Source organism: Physella acuta, unplaced genomic scaffold, assembly GCF_028476545.2.
Source record: "Physella acuta isolate Inbredline_101_S28 unplaced genomic scaffold, ASM2847654v3 ptg001426l, whole genome shotgun sequence".
NCBI classification, from domain to species: domain Eukaryota; kingdom Metazoa; phylum Mollusca; class Gastropoda; family Physidae; genus Physella; species Physella acuta.
The window spans coordinates 249,720-259,434 of record NW_026732941.1 but is presented as its reverse complement, the minus strand read 5'-3'; the positions used below and the strand labels follow the sequence as shown (position 1 = coordinate 259,434).

The 9,715-nt window shown below is 36.9% G+C and overlaps 1 protein-coding gene across 1 annotated transcript; it reads right to left on the bottom strand.

Moving 5' to 3' along the window:
- Positions 1 to 4,828: 4,828 nt before the first annotated feature.
- Positions 4,829 to 6,068, bottom strand: LOC131927652 (mucin-2-like). The gene is made up of 2 exons (XM_059283409.1): positions 5,961 to 6,068; positions 4,829 to 5,797 (listed from the first exon to the last, which is right to left on the bottom strand). Exons 1-2 carry the CDS (start codon positions 6,066 to 6,068, stop codon positions 4,829 to 4,831), a joined length of 1,077 nt encoding a protein of 358 aa, XP_059139392.1.
- Between the last annotated feature and the right edge of the window lie 3,647 nt (positions 6,069 to 9,715).

The following is a 9,715-nucleotide window of genomic DNA, read 5'->3' as shown; positions in this document are numbered from 1 at the left end:
ACATCCATTAGCGGGGTACTTTGTAAAGTTTCACTATTTCCGTGTTTGCTTTCTTTTGATTTATTCGTGATGTCATTGAGTTTTTCAGCTGTGTTTATTTTTTGCTCATTCTTAGTTTCAGCAAAAGATGTTTGAGAATTTTCTGTTATTCCTGTATTGTGTTGGGCATTATACATATTAGAGAGCTTTTGTTTCGAATGTTTTACATCAGGCTTCATGTTTTGTAGTGAAGATGTGCTTTCTATTTTCTGTTGTGTCTCCGAAGATATTGTTTTGTCTAGGTTTTTATATTGGGTAGTTTCTACAACATCCATTAGCGGGGTACTTTGTAAAGTTTCACTATTTCCGTGTTTGCTTTCTTTCGTTTGTTTTGATTTATTCTCGATGACATCTAGATTTTCAGTCGTGTTTATCTTTTGCTCATTCTTAGTTTCAGCAGAGAGGTTTGATAATTTTCTGTTATTCTTGTATTGTGTTGGGCATTATATAAATTAGACACCTGTTTTTTCGACTGTTTTACATCGTTACACACATTATAAGCTCCGTAAATAATGAATCTGTAATCCCATCTTGAAAATGAATCTCGATTACTGTAATTTACCAGATTTAAACCCAGTATTAAAATATTAATTGCAGTTTTACTGATTTGCAGGGCTGCGCGTACTTTAACAGAAGTAATTTCTTTTTTAACACGTTTTTCTTAACTCAGCTTCGCGTTTGTGGATTTGTTTGTTTGTTGTTAAAATTGACATCGAAAATTAGCCCACTTCTGATTGCTCTACAGATCTGAAATTTGGCATACAGGCTACTTTCGCCTAACAATTTCAGATGCAATCATAAAAACTAGCAATTAGAGACCGTAATTAGCTTAATTTAATTACGCCCCAAGGACCATAAAATTGAGGACATGATTTCTAAAGATACCGACAAGACTGGAGGCTTATAGACACAGTTACTTCGGCCCCAATCGATGTGAGCGCGCTGGCCGTGATCGTATAGTGGTTAGTACTTCGCGTTGTGGCCGCGACAACCCAGGTTCGAATCCTGGTCGCTCAAGATTTTTTTAGTCCGTGTATTTATAAACACTTAGTCAAGTCATACTTAATCAAGTCATTAGATAAAGTAGAAAATAAACTATATAAACAACTTTTTTAAAAAACACGTTTTTCATGTGTAGCAACGGACTAAAAAGGAGAAAATAAAATACTTAAAAAAAACTTTTTAAAAAACCACGTTTTTCTTGTGGACTAAAAAGTAGAAAATAAATTTTTCTTTTGTGCTTCCTCGAGCTGTGCAGGTTCTTGTGATGACTGACAAAAAACGTGGGTCGGGCAGATGGGTCGGGAAATTTGATGGTGAACGTACCCACGTTTTTTGTCAGTCATCACAAGAACCTGCACAGCTCGAGGAAGCACAAAAGAAAAATTTATTTTCTACTTTTTAGTCCACAAGAAAAACGTGGTTTTTTAAAAAGTTTTTTTTAAGTATTTTATTTTCTATTGCTGTCTGTGCTAGGCTCCAAAAACTAGTAAGAGTTTTGGCGTTTGCAAATTCTCTCCACGACGTTGGTTTCATAAATTCTGAATATATGTTACATAATTCTAATACTACATCAACTTTAATTTTATATCTGAGGAAAATATTAATGGGTATTGCCAATGCAGGTACCACATAGCCTAAACATAAGGCAATAAATTGCAAGTCTTCTGAATAGGTTAAATAGAATTCCCATACTAAACACAATTTTGAAGTAGAACAGTTACATAGTTTGGATAAAGAAGGCATTAAGGGACCCATCGTTAAAACTGTAAACAATCTGAAAGTATAATTATTGTAAGTTGTTGTCAGCGTACAAATTTCAAAATAAAGTAAATACACAATTCTGTAAACATTAAATTAAAAAACTAGACCTAGACACAGACCCTGACCCAGACATAATCTAGACACCTCGACGCCTAGACATCTACACTTAGAAACTAGACTCTTTACTGACAGACACCTAGACACATAGACAATTAGAAAACTAAACAATTCGACAACGTAACGTCTACACCTAGACACCTAGACCTAGACCTAGACCTAGACCTAGACCTAGACCTAGACCTAGACCTAGACCTAGACCTAGACCTAGACCTAGACCTAGACCTAGACCTAGACCTAGACCTAGACCTAGACCTAGACCTAGACCTAGACCTAGACCTAGACCTAGACCTAGACCTAGACCTAGACCTAGACCTAGACCTAGACCTAGACCTAGACCTAGACCTAGACCTAGACCTAGACCTAGACCTAGACCTAGACCTAGACCTAGACCTAGACCTAGACCTAGACCTAGACCTAGACCTAGACCTAGACCTAGACCTAGACCTAGACCTAGACCTAGACCTAGACCTAGACCTAGACCTAGACCTAGACCTAGACCTAGACCTAGACCTAGACCTAGACCTAGACCTAGACCTAGACCTAGACCTAGACCTAGACCTAGACCTAGACCTAGACCTAGACCTAGACCTAGACCTAGACCTAGACCTAGACCTAGACCTAGACCTAGACCTAGACCTAGACCTAGACCTAGACCTAGACCTAGACCTAGACCTAGACCTAGACCTAGACCTAGACCTAGACCTAGACCTAGACCTAGACCTAGACCTAGACCTAGACCTAGACCTAGACCTAGACCTAGACCTAGACCTAGACCTAGACCTAGACCTAGACCTAGACCTAGACCTAGACCTAGACCTAGACCTAGACCTAGACCTAGACCTTGTAGATTTGGATGCGCATCTGGATCTGAATTTGATGTGGTTATGATTGTTGATGTAGATGTAGATGTAGACGCTGTAAGGGTGTAAATGTAGATGTTGAGATGGATGCGGATGTGAATATGGATGAGAATATCGATATGGGTGTCGATGTGGAATTGGTTGCGAATGTGAATGTAAATATGGATGTCAGTGTGGGTGTGGTTGTGATTTTGATAATAAATATGAATTTGTCTTTTCTCTGTGGACGTTGAAGTTTAAGTGTGGAGCTTACTGTAGCTGATATTAATTAACAAACCTAGTTCTATTTAAAAAAAAAAACACATGAGGTTGCCCTGATGTATACATTCATCGTTAAAAAGCAGACACGCTTGACTGATCTCTATGTTAGAGCTTCTAGTTGCCGAACTGTGCACAACTAACACAGCACACTATTCAAACGACAAAAATAGAGAACACCTGAATGTTTTGTTAAACCATAAATGTTGATCTTACCTCTAGCTCCTAACCCCTGAGATTTAGACCCTAACATTCAACAAAAGATAGTTTTTTTTTTGCCTAGGATGGGTAGTGATTACAGCAGAACTTGGCTCTAGAATTTAAAAATTCGTTTCACATTCGACTATTGTAAATATTTTAGCTATATTAAACTTAAGTTTAGTTTAATATACAGAAAAAAGAACATGCCCAAGTTTTCCTTTTAGATTGAAACTTGTAATAGAGGGGACTGCTTGGCCTAGCGGGTAGAGAGCTATATTGCTAACCCTAGAGTCTCGAGTTCGAATCAGTAGAATGTCCCTGAATCCACCCATCACTAATGGGTACATAACTTCCTTTACAGAAACAAAGGCGTCTGGGCATATAGCTGAACACAATAGCTCTTCATATGCCGTTGTCTATGAAGCAGATGAACTCCACTTCATCTGCCACATGTGTCTTGGGCACGAACGAGAAATGATGATGATATTATAATAGATCCAGGACTTAAATATTTAAAATAATTAAAGATTGGCAAAGTAAAGAAACTTATTGTTTATATATATATATATATATATATATATATATATATATATATATATATATATATATATATATATATATATAGGCCAGCGAATACAACTATAATAATATAGCCCTCGCAATAAGATGTACAAAAAAGATGCTAAAATGTTAAATCCACTATATGGTATTGTGAGTGCAAAAGCCGTACGTTACTTCGTTAAGTAGCTTTAGTTGTGTATTTATTACATTTGGGGTTTTATTAAATAGCATGAACAAAAAGGAAGGGTTAAAATGAATGGAAAAGAAAATCGCGAATAATGTGTTCAAGAAAAATAACTTGTAGGAAATTCCGAAGGTTACCAAACGGGGAATCCCGATTTGAATTTTTCAACTACCGGCCCATTTCCTCAAAAACTGTGAGTCGTTCAGTTAAACAAGACATGTTAAACTGCTGAACATGAATATGATTGGCATCAGCTATTACAATAACTAAGGGAATATAACTTTTGTATTTTTTTTTAATATTCCATTCACATGGTATTCCACTATCCAGTAAGTATTGATGAAAATTAGTTTTTAATTAATGTTTGTAATTAGAATTTCTAGTCATTTAGATCTATGTATACTTCCTGAAATCTATATATTTATAGATATGTATGTATTTATATATTTATATATATATATATATATATATATATATATATATATATATATATATATATATATATATATATGCATGCATGTATGTATGGTTAAATATATATATCTATAATATAAGCGGCTAGGTACTGTGTCAGTTCTTCCTTCCGTCATCGCTATAGATTTTGGAACCATAAAGGTAAACATGGCACCATGCTTTTTTTTTTTAAGTTTAATATATTTCCTTACACACAGTTCACTCCTGTCGAGCCAGGAGTTAGCTGTGTGAAAAGGGTTGCATGTTTAAAATATACATACCTGGCATATTCCGAGATCATATTTTAGACATGTCATACAATTTTTTATTTTTCTTATAAAAGACGTCTAAGTTTGCTATAATTAAAACAATGTTCATTCGAAGCGTATTATTTGGGTGGCGGGTGGTGGCTTTCCGTGTGAGCCTTTATACTTTCTAAAGGGAGGCAGAGGTTGCAAGAGTGACAGGAGTACATCGTTACTACAGGATGGTTTTTTATATAGTGCCCGTATATGTCTAGGTACCAAGTCCAATATGTGTGCGGAATCTTGTCAATACAAATTTCACAAAGTAAGAAATCCCCATGTTCATGGCGTTCGTGTATTTTAGCTTCCTCAACTGATTTGCATCGCTGGGTGTAAAACCTGCAGAGTTTGTTGTCATGTACCCGCTTTGTTGTTTTTTGGCTTTTTGATTGCTTTGTGTCTGTCGGACTGTGTTCCTTTTTCCTTTTTGGACTTGTGTACTCGGGCATTTCTGTATCTCTGCTATGTCTATATACAAGGGTTGGCTTCGCTGTAAACGTGAACTTGGCTGGGTTTAGCGTGGATGGTGAAGGAGGGTTCGATTTGGGGGTTGTTGATTCAGATGGTTTAACGGTTGGTGTTTTCGCTGTGCTTGAACTAGGGGTTGTTGGTTTGCTTTGCGGTTTAGCTGGACTAGTTGGTTTCTTGAATTGAGTTTTGGGCTCTTTGGTTGGTGAAGTCGGTGCAGTCGTAGTGAGGGTGGCTTGCAGGATCGTAGATTTAGGAGGTTTTGTTAATTGCTGCTGTGCAGGTGCGGCTGGTGCCAGTGATGTTGTCAGTTTTACATTAGATGTTGGACAGTGGTTGGTCCAATACGAGGTTGAAGAGCAAGTCTGGCAAGCTTGTTTCCTTCCGTTGATTGCTACTAGGATGTTGAGGGATTTGTTTTTGTAATTTATTTGAATGTAATGAGGGGTGTTTGTTGGGTTGTCAGTGTGTATGGAGAAGATGCGGTTACTGGTGTGAGGAATTGTGGTTATGGTTGGTTCTTTGTTGCTGTAAGGCTGTAGTGCTTGTATGAGTGTGAGATCGTTGAGTGTGGGGGTACCCACCTAAGGGTTTCGTTGATTCTATCTTTTTCGTGTAGTGTGAAGTGTAGTGTGTAAGGGCCGTGTATTTTGTGTGTATTGTGCATCGTGGTGACATCGAATGCTGTTGGGGAGAAAAACCAAGTGTCTGCTCTGCCGTAGTTGAGGAGCAGGATTTGTTCATTACTAATGAGTTGTCGTAAGACATGTCCGCGTAGGTTGGGGTGTCCTTTTGAGGAGATTCGAACTTGGATAGTTGGTGTGTCGACTGGGTACAGTTCTGGGCAATCTTCATCGGGTAGATTCAGGTACGTAGTTGAGTTTGCTGAAAAGGGTTGGGCCCAGGATTTCATTAAGCAACCCGAACCGTAGTCCGGGTGGCTCTTCCCCAAGTCTCTTTGCTGGCGGTGATTATAATTGCGTAAGTCATCGTGCGAGGAGATGACATCATTGGATGGTGCGGATAGGTTATCGATCTTAAATAAAAGGCGAAAGGTTTACTCGATGTGAAGAGAAACCAGAAACATGGCACGATGCACTCCTTTTCAGTGCATCGCAGCGTTTTATTATAAATTATGGAGTAGGGTTTGTTTATATAACAACATAAAGCTATTTTATAATTGCCACTGTTTTTAATCTTTTCCATAACGTAAAGAAAATATTAAATACACGCACACTGTTAAAACATATTAAAAGAATCAATGTCAAATATCATTTCGTTTATATTCCTCGAAAAAGTAGATACATTTTAAAAACATAATAACAGTAAGGTAGAAAATCAAATTATATTACTCTTTTTTTCTAATTTTGACAAGGGAGGTAATTTAAAAAAAAAATTAAACTCACGCTAATAAACAAAAATGTGAATGCAAATATACAGATGTCATAAAAGGAATTAGTGTTGCAATAATATAATTAGCAAAATGTGAATGCAAATTATGCGGATATGTAAGAGCAAATTATTGTTAGAAAATTATAATTATCATCTAAATCTATAAAACCCCACGTTCGCACCTCTCTCTCTCTCTCTGTCTGTCCGCAAAATATTTTCGCCGGACATCACGTCAGAAACGGCAGCGATATATGGAGAACTTTATACGGACTTTTGTTGAAAATAATATGTTAGATGTTTTAAATGTATAACCACAATTTTATTTAAAGAAGAAAAATAAAAATTAAAGGCGTATTCGAATGTAGAGAAACAGTATTATTTATGCAACCGGAAAAGCATTAATATATGTGAAAAAGAACGCATAAAACTGTGACGTCACTATTGCTTATACATTAACTAATGACGCCATCTGCCGTGTTTAGAATAAAAAGAAATGAACTATTTCATTCAAATTTGATTTAGATCTACGTACACTATGAAATGTATACAATACAATTTTTCCGGCCTAAACTCCTAAAATTCATTTTATGTATTTGGATTCTAGATCTAGAGATTCTAGATCTAGACTAAATCTAAATCTAAATCTACGCAATAACTAGATCTAGACGTAGACGCTAAGATCTAGATTTAGACTCTAACTTCTCTAAAATCAATTCCAAAAATAAATTTCTATTTTAGGACTAAACTATTTCAAGACTTATTTATTTTATACAAAATCTTTGTTTGGAACTGGCTAATTTGGGATAAAAAAATTAATTTGAAAGAATAGGCATATTCGCGTAAGTTAAGATTTTAAAATACGTGTTTCATTCTCCGTATATTATAAGGTGCCTCAATAGCGGAGATGTTAGTGTACAGTAAACCACGCAGGTGGTGCGGGTTCGAGACACACCAAGTCAACTTGGTATGTATTATTTTTTAATTATGCTCGGGCTAAACTTAAAAAAAAAAATTCTTCTAGGAATCTAGATCTAGATTGTCGGGTGTCCGATAGGGCACTTCCCGGCGCCGCAGGCGCTTCAAATTTGGCAGGACCTTGCCTTGGGGCGACAGAACACGGGCGAAAAGTCTACGATGAGGGGGTCAAAACTGACCTCGACTGACCGGTACCTTATATGAGCTATAAATTTTTTAAAAATGTCCACGGAGGAACCTCTTCATAACTCTTGAGGTCGTAGACCGACACTCGGGCGAATTAATTAAGCATTCAAATTCTCAATGTTTTCGAAAGCCTAAGCGAAGCTGGGCAGCATGCCTAGTGGATTGATAAAAGGCAAGCTTTTATTTATTTTATTCACTGAATGTACTGTTTACTACTTATAATTATTAATCAACTATTTCGCACTATTATAGACGCGTCATCACGTTCATTAGGTGCGCAATGGTTTTAGTTATGAAACTCTATTGTAAATGTTTAAAATTTAATGCGTGAATTGATAAAGTGATATATGGTAGGTAAAACACGGATATTTTAAATACTGCCTATTATTTATACTATATTTCGGTTTGCGGACAAGCTGGGGGTTTTATAGGAGAGGCGTTGCGAGGGGGGGCATACGTCCGCGGATGCCGAGCTTAGGTGGCGCTAAAGTGGGTTGGAAAACATTTGCGAGGGGGGGGGGTGGAAATCGAAAGTTTTAGGGCGGGGGGGGGGGGGTTGCAAATCAAAAGTCTGAGTGGGGGGGGGGGGCAAATCGAAATTTTAAGGGCGGGGGGGTGGAAATTTAAATTTTGAGTGAAGGAGGTGCAAATCGTAAGTTTGAGGGGGGATCAAATCGAAAGTTTGTCCCCGGGCGCCGGAAAGGGTCGCTACGCTTCTGTTTTGTAGTCATTCACTGTGTCAGACGCGTGCGGGCGCTCGGAAAGGGCGCAATTTGGCCCTACGGGCTAGACTGTGAGCAATATGCCTTTATGATTGCATTTAAATTGTGTTTAGGTTATGAGTGTTGTGTTTGTTTTTTAATTTGTGTTTTTTTTTGCGTTCGATTGTGTTGTGTTTAGTTTTGTTATGTTCCCAACTTGGTACATTTAAAAAAGATTTACCGTGGCGGAGCACGGGATGCAGCTAGTATATATATATATATATATATATATATATATATATATATATATATATATATATATATATATATATATATATATATATATATATATATATATATATATATATACATATAATTATATATATATATATATATATATATATATATATATATATATATATATATATATATATATATATATATTTATAAATATCTTTATGAAAATGTGTCTTGGATTATTTTGTTTGATTGTCTTTTATTTGATCGCCTTGAATTTAAGTATGCTCGTGGGGAAAACCCCAGCGTCTTTTTCCGTTGATATTGTGTGCTACACAAAGGATTCGGAACAGGTTGATTCAACAGTGAGAAAATAACAGCCGGCGCTCCTCGGTTGGATGATATGGAGCTCCCCGTCAATATCTAGGGACATTGTTGTTAAATAAGGGAGAAATACGTTATCTCGAAAGAAACTTGTTCTGCCGTTGGACTAGTAAAAGTTCCCTTTTTCAAACCTGACGGTCTATAGGGCAAGTGAAGTAGAGTGCACTTGTTTCTGTGACCTCGGCATATGAAGAGATAGTGTGGTCAGCATTATGCCCAGCCGCCATTACTTTCCCTAACGTGAGTTAGGTACCCATCAGAGTTGGGTATACTCAGGGACGGTCTACTGACTTGAACCTGTACCCATATCGTACATGTCGGACTAGTGACTTTAGGGAAATTGTCTTATTCATGCAAGTGTCCATTCGGGCATTTGTCATATTTGGGAAAGTCTTAGTAAAACATTAAAGCAATTTATGGGATGAGTGATGGGTAAGTATCAAGAATTCGTGTTTTGCAAGAGAGGTGGAGCAACACATAGTTTAAAAACTACTGATCAACCGTGTTAACGTTAGCCAACCTCAAATTACATATTACGTTTTCAAACACCCCATCTTGACTTTATAAAACATAGGACTAGAACTGGAATACTTTATCAATACATTTAGAAGAACTCTGGCAAGCCAC